Source organism: Candoia aspera, chromosome 5 (assembly GCF_035149785.1).
Source record: "Candoia aspera isolate rCanAsp1 chromosome 5, rCanAsp1.hap2, whole genome shotgun sequence".
Lineage (NCBI taxonomy): Eukaryota > Metazoa > Chordata > Lepidosauria > Squamata > Boidae > Candoia > Candoia aspera.
This window is the reverse complement of record NC_086157.1, coordinates 80,097,191-80,116,933: the sequence shown is the minus strand read 5'-3', so window position 1 is coordinate 80,116,933 and position 19,743 is coordinate 80,097,191. Positions and strand designations below refer to the sequence as shown.

The following is a 19,743-nucleotide window of genomic DNA, read 5'->3' as shown; positions in this document are numbered from 1 at the left end:
ATATTATATCACTGTCTATATATTTTTCAAAGAACTTTAATTCTACTGTCAATTGTCATTGGTTGCTGCCAGATGTTTTTCTGAGAACGGAAGTCTTAAACTATTTGGGCAGTAGGGCAAGTTATCATAGCATTAGGCTTAATTTATTCTTTTTTTTTTTTGAGGCAAAATTCATATACATTTTTAAAACACCCCCAACGAGTGGTTTCATTTCGCGTAAGCATGTTTCTTCTCAAACATGTGAAAAAGGAAGTATAAAAAGCATACTCACTGTTGAAGGGATGAATCCGTCAGTTGCTGAATACTGAGACAGACTGTTATTGACAGGATTTCTTTTTTATACAATAGGAAGATGGGACTTCAGGGATCTTATTTACTCATCCTGGCCTGCATTCTCAGTGGTAAGTCTGTTTTCTTTCCATAAAATGAAGATGTCTAGGTTTATGAACTTGTTTTATCATTCAGTGTTTCTTGTCAGAGCGCAAAGTAGTGTGCATGGTGATTGTCTCTTTTAAGTTTTAAATACAAAATTCTATTTCTTGGGTGGCTCAAAGTGCTGGATCTTTGTTCTTACAAGATCTTTGTTCTTATAAGAACTAAAGCAGTTTAGTTCCATTATGAGTTTTCTAAAAACTGAAGAATTAGTTTGTTGGTACTATGGGATTAAATCATAAATGTTCTTATTTAAGAATAAAATGAAATCATTATTGGCTCATTATTAGAAGCAAATAATTGAAAAAGCTAAGCAAGGTTAGACCTAGTGAATACCTTGATGGGAGACAATCAGAAACTCCCATCTATAGGCTTATCCAGAAAATCCAAAGGTGTGGGGGGGAACACCCTGTAAGAAGCAAAGGCAAAACCATTTCTGTACTGTCAAGAAACTACATGGAAAAGTTCAGAAAGTCATCAGGAATCAAGCTTGACCCTAGGGTGTATTTACTGAATTATGTGTTGGTTATTTTTGGCACCCTTGTCAATGCAGCTTTTGTTCTAAATGCTACAGATAATGTCTTACAAATCAGAATATGAACTGTCCATCCGAGTTAACTGCATTCTCGTACAGAATTTCACACAATGTCTCCCCCTCACAACACCCTTTAACAGAACACGACCAGGACCTAATCCTGGTGGGATGTGACCTACATCAATGCAAGAAAAATGTTTTTGATGCTAACAGTCTGATTTTTTCCCCTGCTCATGCATGAGCAGACAAACAGATAGTGTAACCAGCTGAGTCTCCATATAGGATTATTAGCCTAAATACAGATCAAGCAGCCAGGCTTCGGCCAGCCAGTCTTAACAACTTTGGCCTGATCACTCCCAACTTAAAAGATGGAAATGCTCAGAGTTGCAATACATTTTGAGATAAAAAGGCTATTAATAAAAGTTAAGTATTAAAATATTTATTCTTAATGCCCTGTTGTGTTGCGCTTTGATCCTCCACATGCACCAAAAATACTCTTCAGGAGGAATTGCCAGTGCCGAGTTCTATCAAAAGTAGGGCAGTTTCCAGAAACCAGGATGCTGAAAAAAAAAATCATCCTTTGATTTTTCAGGCTTCTTTATACTGTTTTTTTCTAAAATATCTTTTTAAAAAAATATATGCCTGCTTGTTTAAATTTCCCATCAAGGTTCAGTCCCATAACTTTTAGAGCCCAAAATAAAGCAAAAGTTTAGATCAAGGGTAGAAATCCAGGGCTGCAGATAATCCTTTTCAAAATCTTGGTTGTGCCTCCAGAGGATCTGCATAGTTTGCCACCAAATTTAAATTTTAATGTGACAGAAGGAAAAAAAAAGTATTTCAATGGATTGCATTTATATAATTTAATTTTCATTTAGTTTTTCTCCTGCTTTCACCCATTTTTGGCAGTGAAATCTATGACAATGTGGGGTAGTGGTTATAGTGCTGAGTTAGCAGCAGGATGTCCCCGGTTGGGTGACTTTGGGCCTTTGGGATTTGCAAAAGGGATTTGCCTTTGGGATATGGCTTTTCTGTACAGAGCCAAAATCTTTAATATACTTTAAATGCGTATAACTGTTTTGAATTATACGTGTAAGTGATAAATATAAGGAGAGGGAACAGTTGTTTTCAGTGAGAGAATCAAGCTGGGGAAGGCTAAGATAGTATAATGGCTATTATACACGAACGTGATAATATGCCCACTATATTGATTTGTAGGAGGTTCTGCAGTAAAAATTATGAGTGAAGAAACTGTCTACGCCTCAACTGGTAGTAATGTGACTCTAAAATGCAGCATCTTTCAAGGAAAGGAAACCCATGTAACACAGATTCAGTGGTCTAAGTTTGTTGATGGCCTAAACAGAATAATAGCTGTGTATAACCCTCGCTATGGCACAAAATACTTCGACGTAGCTTACAACAATTCAGCAAGTTTTGAGAAAGGCTTCCATGATGGTTGGACTGACTTCAGCAGGACTTCCAAAGAAGTTAATTCTATAGCAAACAACCTAGAATGCAATCAGTGGGTTCTACAACTCAAGAATGTTACACTTGAACTCTCTGGCTCCTATGAATGTATCTTTACCACATTTCCAATTGGAACAAGCAGCTCAAAAATACATCTTATTGTTAAGAAAAGAGGTAAGTAATGGATTTTTTTTAATGAGGAGAAAATAAACAAAAAAGAAATGTAGCATAACTCTAAATTGAGGAGGATAACCTGCATGCAGCCCTCAGAATGACATGTCAGATGAACAGAATAAAATATTGATAATAAAATGATAATTGTTGTTTGTTGTTGTTTATTCGTTTAGTCGCTTCTGACTCTTTGTGACTTCATGGACCAGGCCATGCCGGAGCTTCCTGTTGGTCATCAACACCCCTAGCTCCCCCAGGGACGAGTCCGTCACCTCTAGAATATCATCCATCCACCTTGCCCTTGGTCGGTCCCTCTTCCTTTTGCCCTCCACTCTCCCTAGTATCAGCATCTTCTCCAGGGTGTCCTGTCTTTTCATTATGTGGCCAAAGTATTTCAGGTTTGCCTTTAATATCGTTCCCTCAAGTGAGCAGTCTGGCTTTATTTCCTGGAGTATGGACTGGTTTGATCTTCTTGCAGTCCAAGGCACTCTCAGAATTTTCCTCCAACACCACAGTTCCAAAGCATCGATCTTCCTTCTCTCAGCCTTCCTTATGGTCCAGCTCTCGCAGCCATAGGTTACTATGGGGAACACCATTGCTTTAACTATGTGGACCTTTGTTGTCAGTGTGATGTCTCTGCTCTTGACTATTTTATCAAGATTTGTCATTGCTCTTCTCCCAAGGATTAAGCGTCTTCTGATTTCCTGACTGCAGTCAGCATCTGCAGTAATCTTCACACCTAGGAATACAAAGTCTTTCACTGCTTCTACATTTTCTCCCTCTATTTGCCAATTATCAATCAAGCTGGTTGCCATAATCTTGGTTTTCTTGAGGTTTAGCTGCAAGCCAGCTTTTGCACTTTCTTCTTTCACCTTCATTATAAGGCTCCTCAGTTCCTCTTCGCTTTCAGCCATCAAAGTGGTATCATCTGCATATCTGAGATTGTTAATGTTTCTTCCAGTGATTTTAACCCCAGCCTTGGATTCCTCAAGCCCAGCATGTCGCATGATGTGTTCTGTGTACAAGTTGAATAGGTAGGGTGAGAGTATACAGCCCTGCCGTACTCCTTTCCCAATCTTAAACCAGTCCGTTGTTCCCTGGTCTGTTCTTACTGTTGCTACTTGGTCGTTATACAGATTCTTCAGGAGGCATACAAGATGACTTGGTATCCCCATATCACTAAGAACTTGCCACAATTTGTTGTGGTCCACACAGTCAAAGGCTTTAGAATAGTCAATAAAACAGAAATAGATGTTTTTCTGAAACTCCCTGGCTTTTTCCATTATCCAGAGGATATTGGCAATTTGGTCCCTAGTTCCTCTGCCTTTTCTAAACCCAGCTTGTACATCTGGCAATTCTCGCTCCATGAAATTGCTGAAGTCTACCTTGCAGGATCTTGAGCATTACCTTACTGGCATGTGAAATGAGTGCCACTGTTCGATAGTTTGAACATTCTTTAGTGTTTCCCTTTTTTGGTATGGGGATATAAGTTGATTTTTTCCAGTCTGATGGCCATTCTTGTGTTTTCCAAATTTGCTGGCATATAGCATGCATTACCTTGACAGCATCATCTCGCAAGATTTTGAACAGTTCAGCTGGGATGCCGTCGTCTCCTGCTGCCTTGTTATTAGCAATGCTTCTTAAGGCCCACTCAACCTCACTCTTCAGGATGTCTGGCTCTAGCTCACTGACCACCGGTCAAAGCTATCCCCAATATTGTTATCCTTCCTATACAGGTCTTCTGTATATTCTTGCCACCTTTTCTTGATCTCTTCTTCTTCTGTTAGGTCCTTGCCATCTTTGTTTTTGATCATACCCATTTTTACCTGGAATTTACCTCCAATGTTTCTAATTTTCTGGAAGAGATCTCTTGTCCTTCCTATTCTATTGTCTTCTTCCAATTCCGCACATTGCTTGTTTAAAAATAATTCCTTATCTCTTCTGGCTAACCTGTGGAATTTTGCATTTAATTGGGCATATCTCCCCCTATCACTGTTGCCTTTTGCTTTCCTTCTTTCTTGGGCTACTTCTAGTGTCTCAGCAGACAGCCATTTTGCCTTCTTGGTTTTCTCTTTCTTTGGGATGTATTTTGTTGCCGCCTCCTGAACAATGTTGCAAACTTCTGTCCATAGTTCTTCCGGGACCCTATCTACTAAGTCCAGTCCCTTAATCTATTCTTCACCTCCACTGCATATTTCTTAGGAATATTAGTGAGCTCATACCTAGCTGATCTGTGGGTCTTCCCTAATCTCTTTAGTCCGATCCTAAATTGTGCAAGAAGAAGTTCGTGATCGGAACTACAGTCAGCTCCAGGTCTTGTTTTTACCGACTGTATAGATTTCCACCACCTTTGGCTGCAAAGGATGTAGTCAATCTGATTTCGGTGTTGTCCATCTGGTGAAGTCCATGTATAAAGCCGTCTCTTAGGTTGTTGGAAGAGAGTGTCTGTTATGCAGAGTGAGTTGTCTTGGCAAAATTCTATCAGCCTATGTCCTGCTTCATTTTGTTCTCCCAGGCCATGCTTACCTGTAATTCGAGGTGTCATTTGACTGCCCACCTTAGCATTCCAGTCTCCCGTGATGAAAATAACATCTCTTTTAGGCGTGTTGTCCAGTAGGTGCTGCAGATCCTCATAGAACTGCTCTACTTCAGCTTCTTCAGCATCTGTGGTTGGGGCATATATTTGGATCACTGTGATGTTAGATGGCTTGCCCTGAATTCAAATTGAGATCATTCTATCGTTTTTTGGATTGTATCCAAGCACTGCTTTAGCCACTTTACTATTAATTATGAAGGCTACTCCATTTCTTCTGTGGTCCTATTGTCCACAGTAGTAGATCTGGTGGTCATTTAATGTGAAGTGGCCCATTCCAGTCCATTTCAGTTCACTGATGCCCAAAATGTCTATCTTTAACCTTGACATCTCACCAATAACCACATCCAATTTGCCCTGGCTCATAGATCTTACATTCCAGGTTCCAGTGGTGTGTTGATCCTTAGAACATCGGATTTGCTGTTCACCACCAGCACCGTCGGCCGCTAGCCGTCCTTTTGGCTTTGAGCTAGCTGCGTCATCACATCTGGGGCTAGTTGAACTCATCCTCTGTTCCTCCCCAGTAGCATTTTGACCATCTTCCGACCTGGGGGTCTCATCTTCCGATGGTATACCGACATATCTCTGGTTGTACTGATCCATTTAGTTTTCACGGCAAGAATACTGGGGTGAGTTGCCATTACCTTCCCCAGGGATTGCATTTAGTCTGACCTCTCTGTCATGACCTTCCCGTCTTGGGTGGCCCTTCACGGTTTAGCTCATTGCATCATTGAGGTGCTCAAGCTCCAGCACCACGACAAGGTAATGATCCTTTGCTGTAGAAAATGATAATTATCAACATTTTATTCTGTTCATTGTTATTGCTACTGTTTTTCATTTTCCTTAACAATAGAACCTTTTGGAAGGATTCTTGGAGTTTTTGTAAGTGCTCCTTTATTTTATATTTATTCTTGATGTCATGAGCATACCCTCAATAAATGCAACCCTTGGATACTAAGAAATATCTAGTCCTACTCTTTCTAGACAGATACTTTTATGGTCCTATTGGTTGTGTGTGTTCATCTTCCAAACGTTTTGTTGCAAATGATGTAAGCTGATAACTAACAAAGATTGGAAATGATTCTTATTCTATGCAGGAACTATAGAGATAATGCTAGAAATGTGGGGAGGGGGATATCAGGACAATACTGGAGCTAGAGGTCTAGTATTGAGCAAAAGTGTCTGGCAATGTTCAGGGATCATAGTGGGAATGTTGTAAGTCTTTTAAGACCAGAATGTAGAGTCACTGTAACCAGGCATTCAATCAGATACCTGAGCGAAATTGTCATTTGGCCAGGATATTGAATGAACCCATCTGTAAGGATTGGAAATTGAATGACTGTGGGTTGGCCTCAGTTATGTTACATTTTCTTTTATGTTGTTTCCATCTCACAAAAATAGTCTATTCCTAGTTTGGAGAAATATTCTCTATATGTTCACAATGACGATGAATGTATTAAGCAACAGAACACACATTAAACCAACATAGTAGGGAAAATTTAATTTTACATGCACTGTACGTTGGAGTTTTCTACTTAATATTCTTCCTTTTGTAATTTTACATTTTTATGTTTGATAGAAGATTACAAGTTACATGCATTACTAAACCAGACCCTGGAAATTCCATGCTTGAGCATTACACCTCATCATATAAACCTGGCAAATGCTTCTATAACATGGTTACTGGTAAGTAACATTTTCTCAGATAAAATGGGTGGGGGGGAAGGGAGCCCTAAAACCAATGTAGCTTCATTGAGCCTGTCAGAATATATCTTATTTGTTATTTTGCTTTTAAAAATGGCTATACAATTATAATTAAAACTTGGTTTGCTCCCAAGTTTCAGGGCTGTGATTTTGAAGGGCTCGAGTCTTGAGGATCTTGAAAGCTCATGTCTAAGCGTCTAAGATTATCCATGTCCAGGAGGGGCATACTATGAACCCCATCATCTCATATTCAAGAGAATCTATATCTAAACTGCAGTTCTTTGTCTTGACAGTACTCAATAGGTTTACTGCAAATACTTCTATAAATTATCTAGCATACATGTTAGTGTGACATGGATACAGCTGTTCTGATAGATTTTTTTCTTATTTTGAGATATCCAAATTTATATAAACTTCCTCAATGAAGCCACTTGGTTGTTAGTGTTTGTTTTTTTTAAAACCCTCCCAATTATTTAAAGGGGCCAAAAAGTCCACCTAAAGGGGCCAAAAAGTCCACCTTCTTTCTAGCATATAATCATATCACTGCCATGACCTGGACATCCAAAGGGGGTCAACAGCTTCAAAATGACAGGTGTGTCTAGGTAATTAAAGTCTCGCCCATTTTTTAATGTGTATCACACATGCATCATACCTACATAAAAATGGATGAAGCTTCAGTAATTCTGGTCATACCTGCTATTTTGATGCTGTTGATATATACCATTCCCCCACCCACCACAGATGCCCCTGTGCATGAGCTGGCAATTCTATGATTCCTGTCTTTCCTGGGTATTTTTGGGTGAGATACAAGAATATTTTATCCTTGCCTTGGAGTTCTGAATGTGCACTTTATCCCCACACAATTTTAACACTTACATGAAACTGCTGTATCAAATCATTCTGTAATTTGGTCTGATTTGTCCTTTGAAGTTTTGGAACTTCAGTAGTTCAAAATATGTCTGAGAAAGTTCTAATTGGGACCAAGTATTATTATTAGTCATCACTTTGGCCTGTGCAGCTTCTGGAGCTTGAGATTTTAGAACCTATCTATTTCAGATTTTAGATTTTAGAAACTGTCACTACCTATTGTATGTTTGTGTGGTCTGGATGTGGGCATGTGCACAGAGACACTCACACAGAGATGAACGTAAATGCACATAACTTAAAGTTCTCCAGGAAAAATAAACATAAAAACATCTTCCTACACTCCTTCAGTCAGAGATGGCACTCCCAGACTATTCAGTACTTCTGTTAGAGAAGCTTGCTATCTTATTTAGAAAGTAAACAGGGTAATTGCTGCTGAGAGGAAGAAATTAAAAAAAAAAAAAACCACTTCCTTTTTTCATTCTGTAGTCCTAGGTCTAATCAATATCAGGTAACAAAAGAGAAATGGTCTTAAACTGAAGTTTATAACAGAAAGGGACTGTTCTTAAGACAGAAGGTGAAATGTGGGTGGTGGGGAGAGAGATAGGCTACCTAATAGCCAGCTCATCTTATAAAGAGGGAGAAAGAATCAGTGATTCACCCATTCCAGTTGTACAATTGCTATTATATCAGCATCTTCTATTACTTTAAAAAGAAAGAAATGACGATGATTCATGCTTTTACATGGGAATGGATCATTGATATATCTCTCATTTCTAGCAGAAAGAAAATGGAAGTGAAGAGATCCTAATCAGGAAACAGTCCTATTACCTTCAAGACTATACAACTTATCTCACTGTGTACAAGGACAGAATCCAAATGAGTTCAAAAAATGCATTATTGATTTCACCAGTGACAGTTATTGATGATGGCAAGAAGTTTGTCTGTTCAATTGCCAATGTCCCTGGAAGAATACAGGAAAGTGCAATTCAAGTGAAAGTATTTGGTGAGGAAGAGCTACTAGTATTGGGGTAAACTTGACACTGGTTTACTTTATAAGATCAACTTGATTTTCTTAAATGCTAATGAGACACAGGGTTGTTTTCTTAAGTCTAATAGTATTTAACATCTTTCTACTTTGTGCAAAGGAACTTCTACACCTCAGATTGGTAGCAGAGACACAGCATGGCCCTTGTTCCTGATGTCACGTAGTCACCTAAGACCACTGCCCAATATATCCATCTGTTAGGCTTCTTCTATGAGACATCAAGATATCTCTTCTGAAAGCCTTCACAATTGGGATTCAAGCTTATACGAGCATGTTTTCTCATCGCATAAGATGTAGGTACACAGGTTGTGATCTGTGGGCCACATGTGACCTTCCCCTGGCATTTTTTAAAGACTCCTAGAATATCCACAGAGCACCCAACATTTTCTGTCCATGGGGGCGGATTATTAGAGTTTAAAAAGGTAAAATGAATGCCTTACACAATGCCTTAAAATACTCATTTCACTCCATAGAATCCTTAACACCTTCCCAAGATGGGCCAATCTTCTCCTTTTATTTTCAAGATTTTTTTAAAAAAGAATGTGGCACCTGATCATATGAAACATATGCTTCTGTAGCATAGTGTTTATAAAGGTGTTCATTTTCAACACAAGAGTTTTGCAGACAGGCCAGGGAAACAACTGCTTAGTGATGGGACTAAAAGCATAGGTCTGCTTCAGTATTTATGTATGGATAAAACAAGGAGATTTTGCTATGTTGTCTGCTTCCAGAGCTTTTCAGTTCTCATGAATGACTTGATGCCCAGTTACAAAATAAAAAAATAATCCCGAATCATGAAAGGCAAATGAAAAAAAGATGTTGGGTATAAAATTAAATGTTTTAATTTATCAAATCAATTTAATTTAATTTATTTTCCAGGGCTCCATCCTAAACCCAATGGTATTCAACATCTTTAGAAATCATCTAGGAGATGAGATGGAAAGGATGTTTATCAAATCTACAGATGATACCAAGCTAGGGATATTGGCTAATAATTTAAGGATAAAATCACAATTCAGATGATTGTTATTAGCTTGAGTACTGGGTCGAATGCAACATAATTATGTTGGATTTGGCCCAATAAGAGATCTAAGGTTCTGAATCACAGTACAAAAAAAAAAAAATCACATACATATATTCAATATCAGGAAGACCCATTTGATGGCACTGCATATGAGAAAGATCTGATATCTTAATATGAGTAAGCAGTATGATGTATTTGTAAACAGACCAATGTTATCTTGGCTTGCATTAATGGAATCAGTGCATCCAAATTAGGTACAGTTCAATTCTACTCCACATGGCACCAAGTTAAGTAAGGTGCCAGATTCTGAGGTGAAAAAAAAGTCAAAGTTCCAGCTGTCACAGTGCCCCCACAGTCATGTGATCACTTATGACAGTTACAGTGCCCCACAGTCACATGATTGCCATTTGCAACCTTCCCTGCTGGCTTTCCACAAGTGAAGTCAATGGAGAAGCCAGCAGGGAAGGTCGCAAGTTGCTCTGGTAAGTCCCCTCAGTTTTCCTGCCCATCGTGGCATCCAGGCCCCCAGACTACCTGTGCTTGCCTGGACTTTCTGCTCTTACACCATGCCATCCGCACCCAGCTTTCTTGCTCTTGTGACGTGCTATGCCATCTACACCCTGGCTTTCCTGCACTCACACGTGGCCTATGCTGGGCCTCCCAAGACCTCCCCTGGCCTTCTGCAACTCATGCGCAGTCTGTACTGGCCCTTCCAGGGCCTCCCTGGCCTCCCACACCCCCAAGCTCCTTACCTGGGATTCCTGCCACTTCCCACTTAATGACCCATGTGTCTTGGGGTCATGCTTTATGACTGCATTGCTTAGCAACAACAATCCTGGTTCCAATTGCTGTCATAACCTGAGGATGTACCTGTAGTGCTTTAAAGAAAATTTCAAGTGACCTACATTTTAAAAAGGATATTTTGTCTGCCATGCTTTTTAAACATTCTGTTAATATTCTTTATTATCATTATCAGTCTCTGATTTTATTCTCAAGGTGATTAGGAACTTTATGTTGATTTTTATTGGTGCTCTTATTTGTTTTTGTTTTCTGTTAGGCTTCATTTGAATATTATCATGTTGCCACATCTGATAAACATGTCTTGAGGAATTTGATCTTGACAACAGTGCATCTTGATGAATTTACCCAATAAATACAAGATGCAGTAGTTTCTTTGAACAGAGAAGTAATTTATTCATAGAGAGGGAAGTACAAGAAGTTAAAGTGTTTTGATTATTTCTTACAATTCTTGCAATCAAGTTCTCAAATTAATTCAATTAGCTCATACAAACTGAAAATGGAGGTTAATAATATAGATCACCACTAGCAAATGGAACTAAGCCTGTAGCCAGATTCAGCTTAGCTGGGGTTTTATGAGCAATGATTGCACAGGTTTATCTAGAAGAAGATAAAGCAAGAGTCATTAAAAGAGGCTGGTTTTAGGCAAACTGGATTGTTACGGTGCACCTGAAAATTCAGAGAAAGTGTGAAGAAACAGAAACAAAGGAAACTGGGAAACAAAGAAAAAGGAAAGATGCTGCTAACACTTGCCCCCTGGTGGTAGTCTTCAACTTGAAAGAAAACAGATCATAGCTAGATAAAACAGGAAGGACAACTTACTATGGAAATATCTGATCCTTCCATAATGACTTTAATAATATTAGGAATTTCATCTTTGGATAGTTCTTTCTTGGGGCTATTGATAGTGCAGTCATTCAGATATTATCTTGGAACATATTTGCTAATCCACAAAATATGTGCCAAATATATTGAGTGGCTCCCCATTCAAGAGGAACAATTTGGCTTTTAGTTTACAAAAAAGTGGAAGCAACACATTGAGAAATGTCCATAATTACTGGGAAGCCACTAAATTTATATTGAGCAATAACTTTCTGGGCCATAGCAGATGCCACCATCTAGTCAACTCTGACAGATATTGAAAAAGATAAGCAAGGTCATACCTGGTTGTATTTAGATCAGAAATTTCCAGGGCTCAAAAAAGCAGTCTGTACATTGTATGATCCTACTTTAAGGGGAAGTTTAGCTACATTTCACTGAATATTTTGAAGCTTGTAGCCCCCAAATAACATTTAATTCTTGGGAGGAGAGCGATGACAGATCTTGATAAAATAGTTAAGAGCAGAGACCTCACACTGACAACAAAGGTCCACATAGTTAAAGCAATGGTGTTCCCCGTAGTAATGTATGTCTGCGACAGCTGGACCATAAGGAAGGCTGAGCGAAGGAAGATAGATGCTTTTGAACTGTGGTGTTGGAGGAAAATTCTGAGAGTGCCTTGGACTGCAAGAAGATCAAACCAGTCCATGCTGGTCCAGGAAATAAAGTCCAGACTGCTCACTTGAGGGAATGATATTAAAGGCAAAACTGAAGTACTTTGGCCACATAATGAGAAGACAGGACACCCTGGAGAAGATGCTGATACTAGGGAGAGTGGAAGGCAAAAGGAAGAGGGGCCAACCAAGGGCAAGATAGTTGGATGATATCCTAGAGGTGACAAACTCGACCTTGGGGGAACTGGGGGTGGTGACGACCAACAGGAAGCTCTGGTGTGGGCTGGTCCATGAAGTCACAAAGAGTCGGAAGTGACTAGAATAAACAAAGCCCCCAAATATGCCAGTTTGTTACATATTAATTTTTAGTGAGGGCTCAGGTAACTTACTAAGAATAAGGTGATTCCAGCGCTCCAAGAACAACTGCTTTTTGCAAGCTCTGGAAAATCCTGCAAGAACATCTACAGAAACCAGTAGTCTTGATGGGATCACAAGTTGTGGCTTAATGTGGTTGGAGGTTAATAATATATACAACACCTGCAGCTAAGATACTTAAAACTGTGAGGCAACCAGATTTACACATTGTGTGAAGACATTTAGTTCAGTTTGTTGTGTGAACAGAGGCAGTGTGGTTTATAAATCATGCCTTATGGCTTAGAAATAGTACTTAAACTTCTACAAGAGAGGTTTTGCCCCATAAGCCCACAAAAACCCATACTGCAAATTTGGAACAATTCTGAAAATTTTAGCCATACCAACTTTGAAGGTGCTTTAGAGAGCACAAATATAGGACTGTTTGTGATAACTGCTTTACTATAATTCATTTGCTTGTTTGCATAGGTATCCAGCAGGGAGGGGGATAAGAGGGACAAAATTTGCATCATAATGTCAATATACAAACTTCATGACTTATATACTTATGTCCAACATTGGGATGTAACTAAATAAGGTCAGGGTTTGTATTAGGATAAAGGTAGACCTCACTTACTGACTGCTTCATGCAGTAACCATTTGAAGTTATGACAGTGCTGAAAAAATAATTTAGTGAACATAGTGCACATTTACAACTTTCACAGTGTCCCTCAGTCAAGTGATCACCTTTACAGCCAGTACATGTTGTCTTGTACCTGACCTTTTGTTTGTTTGTTTGTTTGTTTTTCCCCTCCTCACAGACTGGATTGGAGAAGAAAAGGGATTACAAGAGAGTAAGCAGGCACACAATGAGGAACACACATCAAAAGGAATGTGCTAGTGCCAGCAGCCTCAAGCACACTTGAAGGACAAAAGAGGGTCAGACATAGGAGAGATTGTCTAAACAAGGAATTACTTTAGGCAATCTCTCCTGTGCCTGACCTGGTTTTTTCTTCTCCCTCTCCCCCATTGCAGAATGGAGAGATTGGAGAGGAAGGGATTACAAGAGAGTAAGCAGACATACAATGGGGAATACACCAGCTGTTTGCCTAGCATTTTTGCAGCTGCTGGAACTAGTGCATTCCTTTCAATGTGTATTCCCCACTGTGTGCCTGCTTATTCTTTTGTAATCCCTTCCTCCCCAATGAGGAAATACAAACATTAATTCCATTCTTGCTAATTATCCCAGCGCTAGGGTAAGCATTCCAAAGGGTAGTGGTGAAAAAGGAAAGCTGAAGTAAAGTCATAAGCACAGTCATGGTCACATGATTTCCCACTTAGGGATCGCATCCCTTATCAACTGAGTTTCCAGTCCCAATTGTGGTCACTAAACAAGGACTACCTGTATTGCCATGCCTCTGTCACTTATTCCCTTCCCTTCCCTTCCTTTCGCTGCCCCAATCTGTACAACTCTGGGTGGCCTACAGGATACTGCAAAACAACAACAACAACAGTAGAAATACAGAATATATTATCCAAAAGAGAGTCTGGAGAAAAGCCAACAACCAATTAAACAACTAAAGCATCCTCCAAAAGGTCTACTACCTATTCCAAGCCAGGCCTAGGGATAGAGCCAGGTTTTAAGGGCTCACATAAAAAGGACCAGGGTGGTGATCATTTTTTCCATCATCATGGCTAGCTGCAGTTACCTATATTTATTTAATATTCTCAGTACCTATCAATGCAAGCATTGTAGTTTTCTGCTCTCTTTCTGTTTTTTTCCTCCTCCTTCATATTGTACAAATTTTTGATGAAGTTGTTTTCAAAAAATTCCACATTAGGCTCTGATGCCCATTTAAATGTCATTGAATTCCTTTTTAACTTGTGATACAAATAGGGACTTCCAGGGAAGAAATGGTGGACTGAAGATGGATCTGTGAAAAGCAGAGCCAATGACCATGGCAGAGTGACGAGCCAGAGAGTAGACCGGCTCTTTCATAATTTTTCTCTGGACAAGGAGAGGATGTGAGATCACCCACAAGGCTCCAGACAGCTGCTTCTCATGAGGAGACCACAAGATAGTGGTCTTTGATGGGTTTAGAGCTCTGGGAGATAAGGGAATAACCATCTTGCTCAAACTGTGGTCAATGTCTTAAAAGGACACTAAGTTTGCATACTTCCTTTTTCTAATCACTTTTGGAAGATGCTTGTTAACTGCTTTTCAGCTATTAGGAATGTTTGGATCAATACATTTTACAGCATTGGGTGAATTTCCTTTAATATTTAGCGAACAAAACTTTGATTTTAGAAAGCTGCAAATGGACTACGGGTCCAAAAAAATTTGAAATAAGAGTTTGGAATTAATTATAAAGAATCCTTCTTGTGGGAAAATGCTTTTGTTTTGATCTAAAAAAAAATAATACGATTTTAACAATTGGACACTAGAGGGAACTTGAGGGAACTAAACATTATAATTAAAGGAGAAGAACATTGAAACTCACAATTATAGAATTAAGCAAATTATTTTAACAATGGACATATTGAAGGATATTTTTGAACAGTGGACACAGAAGTTAATATTAAGAGTGTCTGCCTATATAGATAGACTGTGTCTAAAAGATGTTATGGAAGAGGAACAAGTTGTACCTGACAAGATTGAGATTGACATGGAAAAGAAACCAACTGATGTCTTAATAATTAAAAGAGATATACAAACAACAAACCAAGGGCTGACCTGGATAGTTTTCCAAATTGGATTTACAAAAGAGGCTTGTTAAAGATTTGAAGAATTTTATGGGAAGGGACAAAGAAGAAACGAAAATAAATCAAGGTCTACAACATATTTGAAGGAACTAAAGATTAAGATTTATTAGAAGTAAAAGGAAGGAATATAAAGTTGGTTTATTTGATCACAGTTAAAATAGGTATGTTGTTATCTCTGGTAACCCTTAATGGACTTTTGCTGAAATCAGGACTGAAATGACAGTGCTTTATGGATTTGTTTATAGATAAGAGATGGAATATGGGAAGAAAAGATCATTTATTGTTTTTTAAGAGAAGGTGATAAGTTACTAAAATTATTTATACTTGTGATGAAGGTGGAAAGTCACTTCTTTATATATTCTTTTCTTTTTCTTTACTATATTCCTATTTTTTTCTTTCTTTTCTATTTCTTCTCTTTTTTCTTTTCTGCACCTTCTACTATTTTTATTCTTCTATTTTTTCTAGTTTGTATTAGTTTATACTGCTGTAATTATAATCTTTAATAAAATTACTATAACATTTTTGATACAAATAGGCAACTGCATGCAAACATATGCATTTCACAAATGGGAAATAAATCTCCCTTGTGGGCTGGAAATTAGTCAGTGTGTGTGTGTGTGTTTGTGTTTCTGTGTAGACACACACATACACACTAATATATAAGCAAAAGTATAAATAATCAGATGCTAGCTATACAAGGCAATATACAATAAGAACTGGAAACCACAGGGTTGACTGATCACAAATATTTTTGATATTTGCTAGTATAATGGGATGGGACCAGGATATCTGAGGGACCATCTCATCCCTATTACATCGACCAGCCCCACCTGGTCATGCAGGGAAGGCATGTTATGGACCCCATCTGTAAAAGAATTCCATCTAGCAGGGTCCTGGAAGTGTGCCTTCTCTGCAGTAGCTCCTACCATTTGGAACATCCTTCCCCGAGAGGTGAGACAGGCCACCTCTCTCCTGGACTTTTGAAAAAGATTAAAGACCCAGTTTTGCCAGCAGGCTTGGAATGGGAGGGGGAATAGCCATACCTGCGGATGGCTAGCACCCTAGGGTGATTTTCGATGGATCTATTATACTCATGGACTGACAAGAACTCTCAGCCATCTAATTTTATTTTTAGTGTATTTATTGTATTTGTAATTGTTTGGATTTTAATTTCGTTTTTATTGTAAACCACCCAGAGTCCCTCCTTGGGAGGGAGATGGGCAGTGATAAAGTTTGATAAATAACTAAATAAGTAAATAAAATACTGTATACTAAGCAGATGGGATATTGGATTATTGAAAGAAATCCTGATATTACATACTCTTCAGATATGGATCTCATCTACTGTATGCTCTATTATTATGAACACAGATTGATATTTTCAATTATAAAATAACCCAGTCTTTGTGGTACAGAATGTTGTGCTGAATTAGTTCCTGTCTGATTAATTAAAACATTTGTCTTTTTTTCTTTTTTTGGGATGCTGCAGAAAAACCAGAAATCTCCCTTGTGCTGCACACAGACTCCATAGGAAAGGTAAGTTAATTCATGTAAATGTTTGTGCAATTCTATCTTATCCCATGAAGGGAACAAAAATTAGTTTTAAATGTTTTAAACTACTTTACAAACAAACAGCATTTTTCAAAGCATCAAACCTTTGAACTACCCAATTATTACATATTAAATTATTATTATTATTGCTGTTGTAGTTGCAAGAGAAAATGTAGCACACCCAATTTAGGTGTTCCCTCCTTAATATTGACAAAGGTATTTGTACATTTTGCATAACAATATTTTTGGCATATGTTTCTGAAACTTGCCCTCCAATTTCTCAAGTTTCCTCCACTGAAAAAAAAATATTTCTGTTTTTCTGCCTTAGGATCCTCTAGAACAGGGTATCTTAATCTTTTTGCCATTACACCTCCCTTGCAGCAATGTAATTAGAAGGTTCTTCATACCTCCCCTGGACTCTGTCTGTACCCCCCCCCCCCAGAGAAGGTACACCTCAGTTTAGGAAACCCCGATCTAGAATTTTATTATAGTGGTATTTTGGTATGAAACCTGATACTGTTGTTTTGCATTAAAATCCTCTCCCACTCTTTAAAAATTAACCCTTTATATAGGCTTCCTGGCAAGTACTCTAAGAAGAGACTGCAAGAGGAATATAGGTAATCAGGTCCCAGCAAGTAAATTCACTGAATGAGGGAACAGGGGGAACTACCAAAGTTTACTAGGGAAACTGAGGTGAAGAGTTTAGAGAGTTTGAAGTCCCTAACAAGTTTTCCCATTGAGTCAAGAGCTTGTACTTGGCTGAGAAAGAAACAGGATAAAATAAAAGTCCTTCGACTGATACTGCCCTAAAAGAGGAAAGTGAAAGTGAAAGGACAGGCATCTGTCATGGTGGTTGCAATGCTTACTTGCGTATGTTTCTTTTCCTGTCTGAAAACAGCCTGTTTAAATGGTCACCTATATATTTGGGAAATTTCTTCTTAGTTTGAGCAAAAGTGAGAAAGTACAGGAAGTTTAGAAGTTATTTATTTGTTTGTTTGTTTGTTTCCTTGCTTGCTTGCTTGCTAAGATAGACTTGTAATCCTATCAGTAATCAGAACAATGCTATAAGAAGACTCTTGTGAGTTATGTCCTATGTTTGATATCAACTGGGCTGATAAGAACCCTTTCTAATTTAGCTCTAAATTCTTCTTTGCAGAATTCTGAACTAAGCATCTATAAAAAAAAATTCCCCAGAGTTAGCTGTGCTCCAGCACAAGGACTGATATTTTAAATGCTGCTTCAGTGCCCAATGGAAGTTTGGGATTCATATACCATATTTTTTTTCTCTGTCTATTCTTAACCATGGTTTTCATGAGAAACTTCAGAATCCACAAAGAAAAATGTAATTGTTTATACAGTCAACAGGGATTAAAATGTGGTTCTATACTAAATGAAATTAATGGAAGTATAATATCTATATTTTGCACTTCAGACATCTCAACAAAATATTACACTGATTTAGTAAGCATGTCTGTTACAGTGACAATTTCCTTGATATTCCATCTTTACCTAAGCAGTAACATTTTATTTGAAGAATATAAAAAACAAGGCTCTTGTGATTTTAAGCTCTGCCAGCAAGAACAAAACCACATGTCAGACAGAACCACAGCAACGTTCATCATTTCCTTCCTGTTATGAACTATGAATACTGGTATTTATGTGGCTTGGTTATACATGCAACTCTGCAGGAAGTAGTCAAGATGATTATGGAGCAGGTGGTCAGATTAAGTATCTGCAAAAATTTGTCTCATTCAAGCCTTGATTTTTTTTATTATGATGTATCTATATATGCATGCAAGCCTTTACTTATATACTGTCATCAATCATTACAAGAGAATAGGTTGTGGTGAATAGGTTATACTTCAGAAGGGAAATGGAGGGGGAGGTAACCAGTTGGATAGGAATGAACAGGAAAAGAATGGGCTTTTAAATAGCCTTTCAGATTTGTTGGGATTACAAATTACTTTTCATTGATAAAAGCAGTCCAAGACTTGGATACAAGCAATTTAAAAATTACAATAAAAGCCATTGTGCAATGGTAAAAAAAACAACCTCTTAAAAAACACTGAAATCTTAAATTAATAAAACAGCTCAAAATCCCACAATACAGGAAGCCCCGCTAGAACATCAAAAAACAACAGTAGTCACAGTACCACAAATTAACCAAAGGAGTATGTCCATGAGGTCGCCTCAAAGGAGGCTGTTTCTCTATCAGAGGGATTAACCTAGGCCATCAAGCTGAAGACACAGGTGAAAGCAGAGACACCCTTTCCTTCTGTATACTATCTGTGTAAGTCAGAGCCCTGCTTGGCCCAGCTGTCAGTGTAAAGCAAAAATAAATTGTGTTCCTTATTAACAAAAGAGCAATACCTTTTAATCCTAAATGAAGACTAATTGCTTGAAGTAATGATTAGGTGGCAAGTCTGAATTTAGGCCCTATTTTTAATGATCCCCACATACACATGGCAGAGAGATGCTCACAACTTCCCTCCACAGCTGTGATCTTTTTTTTTCAATAATCACCTTCTGATGTGGTTACAAAACTTAAGGACAAAAAGCCTTGTTGACAGCAATGGAGTTCTTACTCAACTCTCCCTGTGTGTAGTGGTAGTGATGATGATGGGGGTGTGGATAAAATAATTGCAATTTGAAAGACAAATGTTGAATCTCATTTCTTTGCAAGGGTGAGCCTATTAAAATGTACCACAAATTGTAAGATGGGAGGAAAAAACTGTAGCTGCTGGCTATATCCTTAATGTAACATGAGGTTAAGGGGAAAAGATTCCTGAAAGTAAGAACTGTACAATGGAACAGCCTACCTACGAAGGCTATGAACCACTCTGTTCTCTGTGAAGTATGGGCACAATGTTGTTTTCTAAATTCCAAGTTTCCCCATCGCAGACAACTGTGCTACCCTATAGAAGGAAAGGGCTGCTTACCACTAGTCTTTCA

The 19,743-nt window shown here is 38.3% G+C and overlaps 1 protein-coding gene across 1 annotated transcript in view; it reads left to right on the top strand.

The window, feature by feature from the left end:
• The first annotated feature begins 285 nt into the window (after positions 1-285).
• Positions 286-19,743, top strand: part of CD96 (CD96 molecule) — a 32,252-nt gene continuing 12,794 nt past the window's right edge. Inside the window, exons 1-5 of the mRNA XM_063304720.1 lie at positions 286-401; positions 2,183-2,605; positions 6,778-6,881; positions 8,544-8,769; positions 16,730-16,776. Of these exons, the coding sequence (XP_063160790.1) occupies positions 353-401; positions 2,183-2,605; positions 6,778-6,881; positions 8,544-8,769; positions 16,730-16,776 (849 nt within the window). The 5' untranslated portion in view covers positions 286-352. The remainder of the gene's footprint in view (positions 402-2,182; positions 2,606-6,777; positions 6,882-8,543; positions 8,770-16,729; positions 16,777-19,743) is intronic.